Below are 16,633 nucleotides of genomic sequence, written 5' to 3' on the forward strand. Positions count from 1 at the left end.
TTCAATATATTAAATTGTAAAAAAAACTATATTTACTAAACACACATTTTCTTTTGTTTTTAATTACTTTTATAATCAAATATTAAAATGTTTATTTATTAAATATTAATCTTAATACTGTATAAAATTATAAAACATCTTATATAAATCATTTATTTACATAATAAAAATCATTTATTTTTAAAATATTCTAAATGTTACATATTCCCTTTATATTTTAATGAAATACATATTTCCATAGGTTGGCAAAGGAATTGTACATCTCTAAATCTGAATTGTAAAAAGCAACTTTTAAGCCATACTAGCCTCTCGTATGTTCAAGTGAGATTTATAGCTCTATAAATAGATAATTAAAGTTATACCTATTACCACCTCCCGAAAATATTCAAACTCAGTAGTGCACTGGACATTAGCGCCTCTCGAGAAGATTCAAAATCAGTGGTGCAGTGGACATGCGAAGTTGCTATTGCAGCACAGTAATAACATTCAGCAGAGTGGAGACAAACATCTCAGTAAAGCGAACCTGTGTGATCCATTGACCCACAGAATTTCGTACATGCTCTCTTTTTGGGGTTAATTGTTCAGACGCACAAACTTTGTCAAAAGGGCACAGAAGAAATCTCTATCCATAATGCAATGATTATCATTATCCTTGCAAACGACGGAAGGGACGCAGATTGACAAAACGACGTGAATGAAATGTTTGGCTATACTGTAATGATCAATGATAAATCTCTGCAAAAGACAGAAGGGACGCCACTTGAGAAAAAAACATGAATGAAATGTGGGGCTATATTGCATTCATTAAACATCGTCTCTGCAAACGATGGAAGGGACGCTGATCGGCAAACATTTATGGCCCAGCCTTATTCCCCACTGCGAAACACTTATGTGGCCGCAGTTTTTTTCCCTGTACTTATCCTTTTGTCAGTTTCTTCTGGAATTTAGAATAATGGATTGAGTGGTAAGTAGAGATAGATAGATTATATAAAATTTTCAGAATAGTGAATTTATTTATATATTTATGTGATTTTGAAATTGTGATTTTAAAATAATAAAAATATATTTTAGGGTAATTTAAAAATAATAAAATATATCTATATGTTTAGCTCAATATTATTATATAAAAAAATAGGTTATATCATGAACTCTAAAAATTCAAAAAACATTTTCAGTATTTCTAGTATCACAGATCAAAATTGTTTAGGGTGTTTTTTCTACCTTTTCTCTTATGTACATCAACCTAATTTACAGAATTATCTCTTACAACCTCGAATAAAGCTATATTTTTATATTTTTGAAAGCTTCATTGTTGTGTGATCAACAAAGCACGAAATTTCTTTATTAATGTATGAGTGGTCAAACTCATGGGAATCTTTCTACCCACTAATTACACACACGATTATTGTTGATGCTCTTTCATTCTCTTTTACTGGAAGATTCTCCTCTACTAAGGGATGAAGCACCAGATCCATAGGGGTCGGCACTGGATCTTGATGATCTGAGGCATCATGAGTTGTCTTTTGCTACATAAAACAATCCTTCTTATGACTTGTCAAGTTCTTGATATTTTTTGTTTCCTTCTAATCCTGCCATCCACGACTAAGTTTTATAGGAGTTGGACAACCCCTTTGAGGTAGATCAAGCATTCTGAAGATCATCGGGCTGCTGACAAATTCTACACCTGAAAACAATGTTTCCATAATCCAAAGGATGGAGATATTCATTGGTAGCCCATTTAGCATGATTTTATCTGGTAATCTGTCACTTAAATCTAATTCAACACAAATGCAGACAAATGAAATAAACCCATTATCTAATCTTTCACTATCTAATTTGATAAATCGACCAATTGAATTACCAATAGCATTGAGGAAGTCCAGTTGAGTCCATTGGAGGGATGAGATAGGGAACCTTACCCATGCCAGAGTAGCCAAAGACTTCATTGAAATTGGGTTAAACTCTCGGAACCATGGCTGAATCGAAAGACCTGCATGGCCCTACAACTCTGGCCCCTTGTCGAAAACCTGTTATCGGTCTTCAATATCCTTGAAGACTACCATAAAATAACCTTTGGAACACAATATAAAATTGAAATTCTGGGTCTACTTCTGGTGAACCCAAGCCCTGAGGGTAGATGTCGGGGGCCAAAAACCCCTGAACCTACAAATATCTGCTCATTGTTGATAATACATTATCTTAATGTTAGTAAAAAAACTCATTCATCTCAAGTATTGGGGTCTCCACAGAATGCTTCACCACAAAAACTTGTCCTGAAATATCATTGTGGAGCTGGGAGCTAAAGGGTGGCTTAAGGGCATATTTAAATGACAAGGGCTTTGATGTCGAAGATGTCCTGCCTCCTCTGGCACCTCCATTCAGACATGCTAAGAGGGAAATAGTAGCTTTCTTATTGATGCCATAGTGATCGAGGTTATTTGTTGACTTTAATTACCTCCCTTCAAAAAGGAGTCGTGTCGCCCCCACTAGAATACGTGTCAACATATTTATATTGTCTATGAGCAATGAGAAAACATCCCCCTTCACTCAACATAAAGGAAAGGGACTTTCTAGACAAAGATTTGACGAAAAACGAGAATTTTTGGATATCTAATCCCTAAAACTAGTCTTAGATGAGATGACATTAAGATCTAGAGTTGAAGGACCCATCTCGAGAGAGAATTCAAGAGATTCATAAAAAGCTTGGGAGCCATATCCAACTAGGGAATTATGTCAAACATTTTGTAGACGATCCCACACGGCTCGCGAAGAGCTCAATTAGATGTTTCGACAAACACTTTGTAGAGAGGCTTCCTACACACGTGTTCGTCATTCCCTGAATTCTTGTTGTGTAATAAGGTCACTTTGAGGTTCATACCAACTAGGACACTTAGACCTAACGAGTGAACAACTTCATCCAAGCCCTCTCCATCTTGCTAGAAGAAGTTGGACAAGGGAATGATCCCTATCATTATAATTGCCATGGGATTCCTTCGGCTCGCAAACTGCCCAAAGTGTCACAATGCCATGGTTCCGGCTAAGACCAAGGCCCAGTTCAAAGGAAAGGACAACGGTTGGAAGCATAGTTTGACCATATAGTCACTTATTATCTCTACTAGGAGGGCATACAAGTCACAAACCACTGAGAACACATGTGTGTGTTGTCTTAGAGAGAAAAAAGTTTGAATGTTGATATCTTATAGCCTCCTCCTTTTCTTATTACAGTGTCTCGGCCTATGGCAACGCCCTCTAAAAATCTACAAAACTAGAAAAACCTAACACCAATCATAATGTTAATCACTCCTACCTATAATTTCACTAACTATAATAATAATAAAAAAATTCTAAATAATATAATGTTTAAATTTATCAAATTATACATGATCATTATATCAATATTTTATATTAAACTAACATTAAATTGTATCAAACAAAATTTCCATATCAATGCATAAATTATCATTATATTAATATTTTATATTAAATTTAAATTACTATGATTATATATCAAGAAGTCAAACCATCAAACTGCGGAAACACTAAATTATGTTGCCAAAATCCTAAATATAAAAAAGTTCCAAACAATACAATGTTTAAATTTGTTAATTCTCAAAAGATTTATATATCAATTTTTATGTTACATTTAGGTACTTAATAAATTTATATGATTTAAAGTGTAAAAACCAACATTATCTTCAAAGGTTTAGAAAGGCCAAACCCGTATATCTGAATCAAAACCCTACATTTTTAAATTTAAATTCTGGGATCTGAACACCTTACTCCACACCAGGAAAATGTCGATGTGGAATAAGCACGGTCCAGGAATCCGTCATCTCTGCTCTCTCACTCAATCATTATAAGCAATTATTTGGTTGCAGGATGTTCTGTGGGTGGGTGAGAATTTATCTTCCGTATCATTGGATGTCAGTGAGTGGGCAATAATTTCCCATCCATATCTCTTACACACTACGACTGATTCCACACTGCGGGTTTCTGTCACATAGAAACGTCGTAAATGACCTAGTGGGCAGACCCGTTCATGCTTCGGGCGCCAGGCATTTTGTATCTAATATGTGGCTCATCATCTGCAGTCGTTCATTATCGGATTTGTCTAGGCTAGAGCACACAGATTAAAATTTGTGATTTTTTTGGAAAGTTATATTTTCTAATCTAATTTATTTATTTAGATGGATTTGATTAAAATCACAAATTTGATAAATAAATTTTTGTGAGTTTTTGACAATATTGAATTTATATAGTCAAGAAACTACAATAAAATCAAAATTTAACCAAACAAATTTCCTCTGATTTAAAATAATAAAATCACACTTAAAAACTACTCAACAAAAAAACACCCTTCAAAACTACTCTGCGAAACCACTCCACTGAAAAATCACACTTAAATACCACTCAGGGAAACTATCGCACTCAAAGACTAGTCCGCGAAAAAATCGCACTTAAAGACGATATGGTAAGTAGTTTATCTGTAACTCTGTATGGTATCCCACAGTCGCCATGTAACATGCAAGGTTTGGCGAAATAATTTAATCTACTACTGCGGTGGAAAGCTGCTTCAGACACAACTATCGAGGTTAGGATCTGGTCAGAATCATCAAAGATATTGACAGCATGTGCGCATGCGGATGGTGATCGAATGGACCAACCCAGCTACCACCACCGTGCGCCAAGATTCCTCTGTAGTCTTGCTTTTTGATAACATATTCGATTCGATTTTTTTTTAAAGATGGGGGCCCGCCAGAAGATATCTCATTGCTCATCCACGGGGATTTGAGAATCATTCTTCTTGGAAATTAGGACTAATATCTAAATCCACTTCACCTTAACCAATCTTTTAAGGCGTAATTTATTTGGAAATATTTTTTATCGAATTGTTTCCTTCACACGTGATATGTTTATTCCATTAATCGAACTTTTGAGATCCATCTTTATTTTATTATATTAAATTAATAATACTAAAAGAGTCGAGACAGATTTTCTATTTAAAAATTTATTTATGTCTAATCGTTTGTCAATAATAATGAAAAGTTATAATAATTATTTATGTTTTAAATAGGATAATTTTGAATATCTTTATTTAACTTTTATGGGAATTGGTAGAGTAATATGGGTTAGGGGATGGGTAGAGTGAATTAGGTTGGTTATGGGATATCTTCAAAATTGAGATATATTAATATACTAAGTTTTGTGATTTAGTAAGTGTTGAAGTGTTAGTTAATATGTTATTGAGATTGAGTAGTAGTAGTTGTTGTTTTAGTTGAAATTGAGTAGTAGTAGTTGTTGTTTTTGTTTTAGTTTTAGTTTCAAGGAGAATAAATATTTTTTTATTATTTAGTTATTTAAGTTAGAATTATGGATTAATATTTATATTTAATTTAATGGAAGTTATTTAATTACTTATGAGGTGTAGACTAGGTGATTTGCCTTTTATTCTATAAAATAATGGATTGATGTTTTTTAAGTTATCCAACGAAAAGATTTGATAACAATGTAGAGAAACATTCTCACCAATATGAAAATGTATTTTTTTTTAACTAGGAGAAACACATTTTATTCCACAAAATAGGAGATTGATAAATTAACAAATCCTTCATGATCATATAAAGCTAGAGAAATTGTTCTCATTAATATTGAAAATTAATCTTAAAAGTTAATAGATATAAAGTGAAGAAACTCACTTATTACAAAATCTCAAATTTGAAGGTGGGTCTGATGTCTATGTTATGAGACCTATCCATTCAGAAGATTTTTAGGATTAGTTAGTCAACAAGTTATAGCAAACCCGCTATTGCCAAAGCATCAACTAAGGTATTTAATTCTTTTGTGCACATGTGTGAAAGAGATCACAACAAAGTAAGACTTATTCTTCTTGGGCTATTTAGAAAGGGGAAGTAAAAGATTATTCTAGATGTGCAACAAATCTTTCATCCACTAAATTATGAAGGAGGAATTAATAAAGACTTGAAGCTAGATTTTACTTTTTCCAAAGCTATCTTCATTACATATTTGAGAGCCATATACTCTACCAAGTTGTTGACACCTCTCCTATGTTTTCCCTCAATGTACACATAACATTAGGGCCTTAGAAAACACCATAAACATACCCCACATACTCCTACCATTTGGTTTCACCCAATTCCTATGAAGCATATGGCTCTAAGGTGATTGATAATGATGAAAAATAATATGACTTGTGTAGTAATTTTTTGAAAAGTGAGAATTATCTTTCCTCAAATATAATAAAATTTCTTTCAATCCAAATATGTATCTAGAGAAAGAAATAAGGAATAGTTTTGCAATTTTCCAAAGTCTTATCTATAATACAAAATTTTGAAATAGTCTTCTTTACAAACTTCATTCCAAGTATTATGCTCCCTTGGTCAGCTCTCCTTGTCCCTTCAAATAAAATATGTTCTTTTGGAACTTTCTCCATTTTTTAATGCAATCCAAGATTTTAATACTTAAACATGATTTATATATTTTTTATAATATTTCATGATTTATATATTTTTTATAACATTTCATAAATAAATACTTTATTGTATAGTTAATCATATAAACAAATTTATTTATACATATAAACAAATTTATTTTCAAATAATTTCTGTTCTTCCATAATTTTGAGCACTATCACTTTGTTGCTACTTCATTACATAGGTTTTAATATTTATCTAAAGGCCACTATCTACTTTTCAAACTATATAAATACAATAATAATAAATATCAATATAAAAACCTTTCCACTAACTTGAAACATTATAAATACTTTTCTGAGCACTTTTATTCTAATTTTTTAATATTCTCAATGCAAAGTGCTTTTTATTATAAGGCTCTTTCACACACTTTCATTTCCTTAATAAAAAGGTTCCAATGAATTTCTTTATCTTACCCTTGATTTTGTAATAACCAACCTTTCAGCTAATACCACCTTTCAACTAAATACAATCTATTGACATAAATCAAACACAGCTTCCATTAACTAAAATCAAACACAGCTTCCATTAACTAATGGAGCGTTAAGAAACAAAATGTACACTATCCATCCACAACCGGACTATTTTCTTTAAAAATATGGAGGGAGGTGAGCTTCCATTAACTAATGGAGCGTTAAGCAACAAAATATACAGTATCCATCCACAACCGCACTATTTTCTTTTAAAAAATAGGAGGGACGTGAGCCCGATAGAAGGTGCTTATTGGATTTGAACCATGGGCCTTTTGTTTTATTTGTATTTATATTGGCATATATTAAAATTTTGCGTATTGGAAAGTTCTTGTTTAAAGAGACCAAGTGAAGATTGTTCGCCGGCATCTAGAAGTCGTTGCTTTTGTGCTTTTCAGCCTAACTTATCGCTTGCACGTGATTCTTGGATATGTAGATAGAGCTACTCGCCACAATTCATTTTATATGTGAATTTGATTTAGAATTTTCTTCTGGGCATTCTAGAAGTAGCGGGAAGTAGCGGAGAATGGTACTGTTTTGAGATTAGAAATTAATAGGATTTTATTGGTTGTAGGCCATACCTTGACAAATAATGGAAGCACTCACACGTTCTTTATGGCGATTAGCCAAGAAAACTCGTGCGATTAGACGTTTCTTGGCCAAACATGGATTGACCTCAACCATTACATGCTCTTACCTGTGTCTGCGATTAGACGTTTCTTGGCCAAACATGGATTGACCTCAACCATTACATGCTCTTACCTGTGTCTACGAACTGAAATGCTCATGTCATGTTGACAGGGTCACGACATTTCTTCGGTTACTTACATCACCCCACATATCAGCAGTTAAAACACCACCCGCTTCCTCATATTATAAATGGTAGTATTCTGCGGTGGAAAAGTCACAAAATTAACGATCGTCGCTCCGGAATCAGCCACACAATATGGCAGATTACTTGGCCGTATGGATAAGCCTGGCCTTTTTCATGAGCGCCATGAATATACCGTGTATTGATGGTCGAAATGCATGGAAAACTGAGAAGAAAGATGAAGCAAGTGAGCATTTAGTAACCAATTTGCCCGGCCAGCCTAAGGTGGATTTTAACCAGTACGCTGGTTACGTGACTGTTAATGAAGAACATGGAAGGGCTCTCTTTTACTGGTTCTACGAAGCTGCCTCGATGAAGGAGGAAAAACCTTTGGTATTATGGCTCAATGGAGGTATTTTATTCACTTACTTATACGTTATTTTGACGAATGTGTGTTCATTATGTTTGTCATCTGATTAATATTAAGAACTAGATATGGCTACCCTCAGGACCTGGGTGTTCCTCTGTGGGATATGGAGCTACTGAAGAGATTGGACCTTTCCTTGTAGATGGAAACGGGACGGGCCTTATTTTCAACAAATACTCGTGGAACCAAGGTTTGCTTCATCCTTACTTCTCATTATATGCAAAGTGAAAAACAAGAAAAAATCAGTTTTGATTTGAACATTAAATTTGTATCTTAAATATTGTGTATTTCTCTGTGTGACTAAGTTAAAATGGATAGGATATATGTCACTAGATCAGAATGCAGAGATTAATACGACAATTTTTATCGTTTAATTTGATGCAGAAGCCAACTTACTATTCGTTGAATCTCCAGTGGGAGTGGGTTTCTCCTACTCCAATACTTCGGCTGATTACAATATAATTGGAGACAACATAACTGGTGAGAATATGATTTTTTTGGTTACCCATCTCTTACAGATTACTGAAAAGAACTTGAAAATGTGGCATATTACTAATTTCTTAGTGCTCTGAAATGTTTCGTCAGCCATAGATACTTACATGTTCCTTCGGAACTGGTTCAAGAGATTTCCCCAGTATAGAAGACATGATTTCTACATTGCAGGAGAAAGCTATGGAGGCGAGTTCAATCATATTTCAGATATTACAACCTTTTACTTTGCTAATATATTGTAATTACGTCTATGTTCATTGTAGAAGATTGGTATTCATAATTGTTCATTTTATTAACAGGGAAATACGTTCCCGAGCTAGCAGAGCTAATTTACGATATGAACAACTCCTCCTATAACAGTCAGACTTATATAAACCTTAAAGGTTTCATGGTAAGTATCGCGCTTCAGTATTTCCTCATCTCATTGCTTAGTTATTATGAAGATTATGAACAATTTGCTCATTATAATTGAACCTTTTTTTTGTTGTAGGTGGGAAACCCAGAGACACACGATGGCTATGATTGGGAGGGTTTTGTAGATTATGCATGGAGTCATGCAATTGTGTCGGATGAAACACATAGAATCATTAAAGAGAACTGTAATTTTTCCAATGATGATACGTGGAAAAACCAAAACTGTACAGAAAAGGTAAATGAAATTTTGAAGCAGTATAAACAGATTGACATGTATAGCCTATACACACCTACATGCATTGAGAAAAGCAGCATTCCTGCAAACAAGTCTGAGACTGAAAAGTTCAAATATTCTACTACGGTACATTCCTATTTCTCAAATTTCTAGTTGGCTACTTCATTAGATCTTCCTATTTCTCAAATTTCAGTTTGGCTACTTCGTTAGATCTAGATTAGATGTTCCATTGTCAGCTGCAGAGCTTAATTGTTTTCTGATGTATTATAAGCAGAAGCCAAAGAAGATGTTAGCTGGATATGATCCTTGTCTTGATGATCATGGCAAAGTTTATTACAACAGATATGATGTGCAGCGAGCTCTTCACGTAACTAAAGACCTGCAGTTAAAAAACTGGAGTATATGCAAGTAAAATATTTTTGTCCCTAACATAAGAAACATGCGTTATTCTCATTCATAATGAATCTAAATGTAATTCTAAGTTTATTTTGATTGGGAGACAGTTAGTGTAATAAATATCCTGATTATCTATTATTAATGAGATTTATTAAAATGCAGTAATGATATTTTTACCAACTGGAAAGACAGCCGATTTTCTGTACTGCCCATCTACAAAAAATTGATAGCAGCAGGGTTGCGCATATGGGTATACAGGTAATTCAAGGTTTTGTGATTAGTATCTTCATGTAAAATACGCTGATCAGCTCTCTAAAAATAATGAGGTTCATCTTCAGGATTAATAACTTAAGAACTTATTAATGAGGTTGATCTTTAGGACCAAGAACTTATCAATGAGGTTTATCTTTAGAATCAAGGTTCTAATTTTATTAATAGATTAGAAATATTTATTAATAGGTTAGTAATGTCCACTATTGAATATTGTTTATATTTAAAATTTATTAATAACTTCATCCTCATCCTCCAGACTAAGGTTGGAATCTCATTAGTAAGTTCTAAAAATTGAGTATCAAATATTGCAGATGTGATTACATCTGAAAACTAACTGCAAAAATCGATATGAATGATAAAATTATGACCTAAAATATTAATTAATCATATTTAGCCAATCAACTAAACTTGTGTTCGATATATAATGAACAGTAGAGATACAGATGGCCGTATGAGATAAAATGATAATTAATCATATTTAGCCAATCAACTAAACTTGTGTTCAATCTAATGAACAGTGGAGATACAGATGGCCGTGTTCCAGTCTTATCAACAAGATACAGTCTAAATGCCCTCAGACTTCCCACAATAGGCTCTTGGCACCCTTGGTATCATAACGAACAGGTAAGAATAGCTAACTTATAAAGTATTTCAGAAGAATACAATCAAAGTTGAAAATTTTCAAGTCCATTAAATATTCAATGTGGTGGCATGTGTTGTGATCATTACAGGTAAGTGGATGGATTCAAGAGTACGAAGGGTTAACCTTTGCAACTTTTAAAGGAGCTGGCCACGCAGTTCCCCTTTTCAAACCTAGCGATGCTCTGACCTTCTTCAGATCATATCTTTCAGGAACTGCTCTGCCGGAAGAAAGGCAGATGAGGGTATGAGATGAATACAAGTTTAAAAAAGAAATCGAGGTAATTTGTTTTGAGCGATTTGTCTGTATAGCCTACGTTACAAATCAGATCAAATGGATCAAAAAGTATACAAGATAGGCAAGGGGGGTGAAGAATATGTATCCACGAAAAAAACATGGAAAAAAACATGGATTGTTCAGCGTGAACAATCCTTCCTGGTCTCTCAACATTAATATATAGCTCGATTTCTTTAATGCGAATCTCTTGTATTTCTATTTTCCTTTGTCAGTAAAAACGTGTGCTGCTGAATCATGGTTGTTGAAATTTCAAACTGATCTGCAAAATTCCAAACAATATCTTTTCATTCCGTCCGTGCCATAAATATTTATAAATAAAGTTAGTTTAGTTGATAAAGGATAAATCAAACCTAATGTTTGTTCGGTCATCCCAGAGGCAGGAATAGGGAGAACGGCAAATAGAGATCTTTCTATTCTCCGTATAGTTATTCTACGTATGTCAATTCCGAAGCGATTCTAGAATGCACGATCAAGAAGCAGCCAAAGCATACCTATTTGATCGTGATAACTCGCACATAAATGTCGTCCTCACTCCCTGTATTAGAGACCAGTAAAAGTTTTCCTAGTGTGTTTGTTCAACCCCACGTGAAGCTGCCAGCTTGGGTGGTGTGCTATTTGATGTGACTGCAAGAGGAAACATGGGTTGACCTCGTAATGAAATAGTCTTTAACGCCATTTTTTGAAAGCCTTTTCGGCAGATTTTTCTGGTCGAAATCCGGCAGGAAATTATTGGAATCGCAAGTTTGATAGCTAGTTTTTGCACAATGAAAGCGTTCCAGGGGTTTTCGAGGGTGCTGAATCCAAATATGCAGCTAAAAAACCATTTTAACTGCAACAAATCATGATTTAACCTCAATTTCTTCGGCCGGATTCCGTCACCAGAATCTCCAAAAAGTCGCATTATAGACAACTCCCCTGGTAATTTCTCTGCTATAGATTGCAATTTGCATAAAAATATGATGCCTATTTTATAAAAGAAAGAAATGTTTTGTATGTGTGAAAGATATTTTAAATCTTTATATTTTACATTTACGTTTAAGATTACTAAAACTTTATATTTTACATTTATGTTTAATTACGCAAGCGTTATAATAAAATGAAATATTTCTATTGTGGGGGCAAACTTATTGTGTTAGTTATTAGTATGAAATGTGTAATGAGTAATTGAATATTATAATATATTTATTTTAATTATAAATTTATAAGGAATCGAGGGAATATATTTTTTAATCTGTAGATTTTTTTTAGAGTCTAAAAATTTGGGAAAAGGTTTGCATTTCAAGAGATTTAATCTTTCTCAGCTTGATAAATTTATAGTTAAGATGGAGATCTATATATATATACACACACATACTAAATTGCATTTTTCAATGTATAAATGGATACAATGACTTGAAAGTCTAGTTGACACCTCGATTGTGTAGAATACACAACTTAATTTATAGTTGTGACATATATTTAGTATATTTAAGGAAGAATTGACTAAAATTATACATGAAAAGGAGCCTAATTATAAAATAGTGAGAACACTTCAAAGGTTTTAAACTATTTAACTATAAGAATTTAGTTTTTTCATTTTTGGTGATGATAATGATGATTAATGTCCACTAAGACCAATGCGGCCTATTGGACCTTAAGAAAATGGAAATCTAATTGTGATTCTTCAAGATCTTATTTCTATGATTAAAAAAAGGGGAAAGAAGCACCACAAGATTACTATAGTTGCGCTGACTTAACATGTCAAGAAGATTGCAGGTGTGGCAAATGTTAGGAAATGAGAGTAGATGTCAGTAAGGGTCGTGCAATCTAAGAATAAGTGTTTTTCATCTTCCACCCCCTTAGTATCACAAAGGTGACATATTCTTTCGTCCCTGGGAGTTTTGGGAGAATTCCACCGCTTGGTTTCACTTCAAAACTCATGAGAATTAGTTCTTATCCTAGTGATGTTCATTTTTTATTAGTGTTAGTGAAAGAAAAGAGATAATTCTGGTTAGAAAGGGTGGGTTTGATCACATCCTTATAATATCTTAGCTTCCTTTTTCCTTCCAACTCCTTAACCTCCCACAATTTATCCTTAAATTTGGAGGTAATCATATTTTTTACAATATCCTTGTTTCCTATGATGATATTCGCCTTTATCCCCAAGTGGTTGATCTAAGATTGGGCATCCTTATGCCACCAACGCTTGAGGTAGCGATGGGGGTTTTGACTAAAGCTAGAAGCAATTTTGGGAAGCCTCCTGGATTCCATGTTGTAAAGCTTCTTCTTATACATCAAATACTTAAACATAGTCATGCTTTCAATGGGGGAAATGCCAACTTCAATGAGGAGGATAGGATAGGGAATATTTCCCTTGATCTTGAAGTTGTAGATTATAAATTGATTTTGAATAATCTCATTCATTCTCCACGACTCTTTGAATAGACTGCAACCTGAGACTTCACATCTGTATAAAATGATAGGGGTGATGAGAGTCTCAAAAATGTGACTTACCCAACCCCTCCTTTGACATTGAAGGAATGGGATACTAAACCACTCTGATATGATTAGTAACATATCTGTATGGGGTATAGATTTATTTATTTATTTATTTATTTAAGCAGGTTGTCTGTGCGATCTTGTTCATACCATTGATAAGCTGAAATCAATAGTTCTTCGAAGTAAACACAACGAATTATTAACAAATAGACAACTGGAAAAAACCAACAATGTGATGGCACACAACTCATAAATATATATATATATATATATATATATATATATGTGTGTGTGTGTGTGTGTGTGTGTGTGTGTGTGTGTGTGTGTGTGTATGTGTATGTGTATGTGTATGTGTATGTGTATGTGTATGTGTATATGTATATGTATATGTATATGTATATGTAGATGTAGATGTAGATGTAGATGTAGATGTAGATATATATATATATATATATATATATATATATATATATATATATATATATATATATATATATATAATGAGGTGGTCCCCTATGCTCATAGTTGTAAAACAAGATCGACAGATCAGAGAAGCTCCTGACACATCTAACCACACTTGACAGTTGTAGATTATAAATTGATTTTGAATAATCTCATTCTTTCTCCACGAATCTCTGGATATACTGCAACACGAGACTTCACATCTGTATAAAATAATAGGGGTGACGAGAGTCTCAAAAAGTGTGATGTACCCAACCCCTTCTTTGACATTAAAGGAATGAGATACTAAATCACTCTGATATGATTGGTAACATATCCGTATGGGGTATAAATTTTATCTCTCTTTTTTTTTAAACAGGTTGTCTGTGTGATCTTGTTCATATCGTCGATAAGCTGAAATTGATAGTTCATCAAAGTCAACACAACAAATTATTGATGGATAGAAAACTGGAATAAACCAACGACGTGATGACACACAAATCATACACACACACACACACACACACACACACATATATATAATGAGGTGGTCCCCTATGCTCTTAGTTGTAAAACAAGACCGATAGATCGGAGCAGCTCCTGACACATTTAGCCACAGTCGACATCACATCACTTGTTGATATTTAACGGTCAAGGTGATCACGGGAGGCAATCTGAAAAAGAACAAATAGTCACCTTAATTGATGGCTCACATCTATTGTTGGGGTACCTTCGCTGGTTTCAGAAAACATCGCATGTGGTGTCGAGGGTGGTTTCTAAAACCACTCGAGACACACACATCGTCACTTGATGCTGCAACGAAATCCTTTCCCTTCATTCCCTACCATGACATAGTCATGGGGCTGTGGCTCTGCCTCATGTGATGTCTTAGTTAAGGATTTCTGTGATCTCCTTAAAGATAAGCCCTACTATTATATAGGCTTCCTTGAGCTAGTCTTCTCGATTATGACTTTGTCTCAGAGGTCTGGTAGATACCGAGATCTACGTCAAGCTTTTGCCACTCTATCGATGTCACTCTAAGGTGTCCTAAGGCATTACCCATCTCGATATTGGATGCTAGCTTCATATATGGATTCCCAGCCCATGGGCCTTACCTACTTTTAGGTAGGGAATTCCTCGCATGGCGGCATGGGCGCTCCTACAGTTATTACCTACCATAGGTTTAGTGCGAGCTTTTGAGAGGTTTCCACCTCACCTGCCACATGCCAACTATTCTAGAATATAAACTGACTCTGCAAGCAGCTCCTTGATGCTATATCATGCCTTTTGGTGCCTCACCGACAACGAGAAGACAACATTTATAAATTGCCTAAAATGATAGACTTATGACATCTAGGTAAAGTTGCAGTTGATTTAGGTAAAGTTGTAGAGTTTTACTGACGTAGGAGAAATGCTATTAACCATCATACATTGCTTTCTTGGAAGCATAAAACTTGTAAGAAAATACCGACTCTGCCCAGCAAAGGGTCTTCCATGTAAATTGTGTAATAATAAAAAAAAGGGAGCTCTCATAACCCACTGCTTTTCAAGCTTTATTTTAATCTCTACTGGCCTCGGCCATGGCCTGTAACATATCATGAAGTTGTTTTACTTTCATTAATGCATTATTCTTCACTCAGTTAAGCATTTCATTCATATTCAGGTTCAACTCAACTCTATAGCTTAAACATTACTATTATGTGGTTTATTGCACCACTTATGGATCAGATTCAGATACATTATGTTTACCATCAACAAGTCATTACACACATTTTACTTCCAAATCTAAGCAAACACACACACATATATAATCAACACATATATCAGTGGGGTATCCCCAGAGGGATGCACCACATATGCAAGCAAACATACAAAAATACTTATCTTTAAGTTTGGAAGGAAACTGAGCCTAGTACGAGGGCTCTCCAACCAACTATAGACAAATACAACCACTGTTACTTGCAACTGTCACTGCCAATCCATATCCTAGAGTCTGGGGGGTTTTCTTAATTTTCGGACTATGTACCAGCTGCTCGTTGAAAACAAGGACTGCAAAGGACCTCCTTCCTTAATCCCACCAATTGTTTGTTTCTCTCTTTGCAATCCTAGGGAGTCCAAAGGTGCCCCACCTCACCCCAAGTGCACACAAAGTGATTCACCCCCTTCTAGGGTTTCATAATACACTGTACCCTCATGACAGTTTCTAAAAATCTTTGACCAAGTATTCCTATGCTTCTCCTTTAATATGGTCTCTTCCCAAGCTGTTACCAGGCTCCAAAGTATGCTTACTCAACCCACATCCTCCAGGGACCCAAGCTTTTACAGGGTTCCATAGACCTCAGTCTCAACCGACAACCTCCAGGGAGAGAGAAATAATCCCCTTCTCTTCTATTCTCTTCTCTTCAGCGCTTCCTACTAAAAGCTTTTGCTAGCGGTTTGATCCCAATCCACTTCTTGGTCTTCCTACAAAATAAATTTATATGTTCCATTACTATGAGGAGTTCAAATGGTTCTCTCTCAAAGTAAAGTCTCCTCCGTTTGAATGGGTATCTCCCATTTGAATCCCATATGCCTCCTCTCTTGTCTGAATTCCTTTCATTTTTTGATGTCTCTCTATTATTTGAATGTTGTCTACCATTTGAACCCCCTTCCCATGCCCCCTTCTTCTCCCATCCCCCTTTTGAATGGATCCTCTTGTTTTTTATTGCTTACCCTGGCTTGCATTTTTGTCAGCCTTATTTACTGTTGTGACATTTTTTTCAAACTTC

The 16,633-nt window shown here is 34.5% G+C and overlaps 1 protein-coding gene across 1 annotated transcript; it reads left to right on the plus strand.

The window, feature by feature from the left end:
* The first annotated feature begins 7,856 nt into the window (after positions 1-7,856).
* Positions 7,857-11,135, plus strand: LOC149209986 (serine carboxypeptidase-like 32). Its single transcript, XM_089394340.1, has 10 exons — positions 7,857-8,184; positions 8,282-8,389; positions 8,584-8,679; positions 8,785-8,877; positions 8,991-9,082; positions 9,182-9,466; positions 9,615-9,748; positions 9,899-9,994; positions 10,528-10,633; positions 10,741-11,135. Exons 1-10 carry the CDS (start codon positions 7,908-7,910, stop codon positions 10,897-10,899), a joined length of 1,446 nt encoding a protein of 481 aa, XP_089250466.1. The 5' UTR covers positions 7,857-7,907; the 3' UTR covers positions 10,900-11,135.
* Positions 11,136-16,633: the final 5,498 nt, after the last annotated feature.

Source organism: Pinus tabuliformis, chromosome 1_2, assembly GCF_031772625.1.
Source record: "Pinus tabuliformis cultivar Carrire ecotype Pingquan chromosome 1_2, CPIR1, whole genome shotgun sequence".
NCBI classification, from domain to species: domain Eukaryota; kingdom Viridiplantae; phylum Streptophyta; class Pinopsida; order Pinales; family Pinaceae; genus Pinus; species Pinus tabuliformis.

Bases quoted from the DNA above. Each gene is read 5' to 3' on its own strand.
- LOC149209986 (XM_089394340.1), top strand. From the start codon at position 7,908: ATGGCAGATTACTTGGCCGTATGGATAAGCCTGGCCTTTTTCATGAGC. The intron at 8,390-8,583 runs GTTTGCTTCATC...AATTTGATGCAG, and splicing joins CAAATACTCGTGGAACCAAG to AAGCCAACTTACTATTCGTT. The intron at 9,749-9,898 runs GTAAAATATTTT...ATTAAAATGCAG, and splicing joins AAAAACTGGAGTATATGCAA to TAATGATATTTTTACCAACT.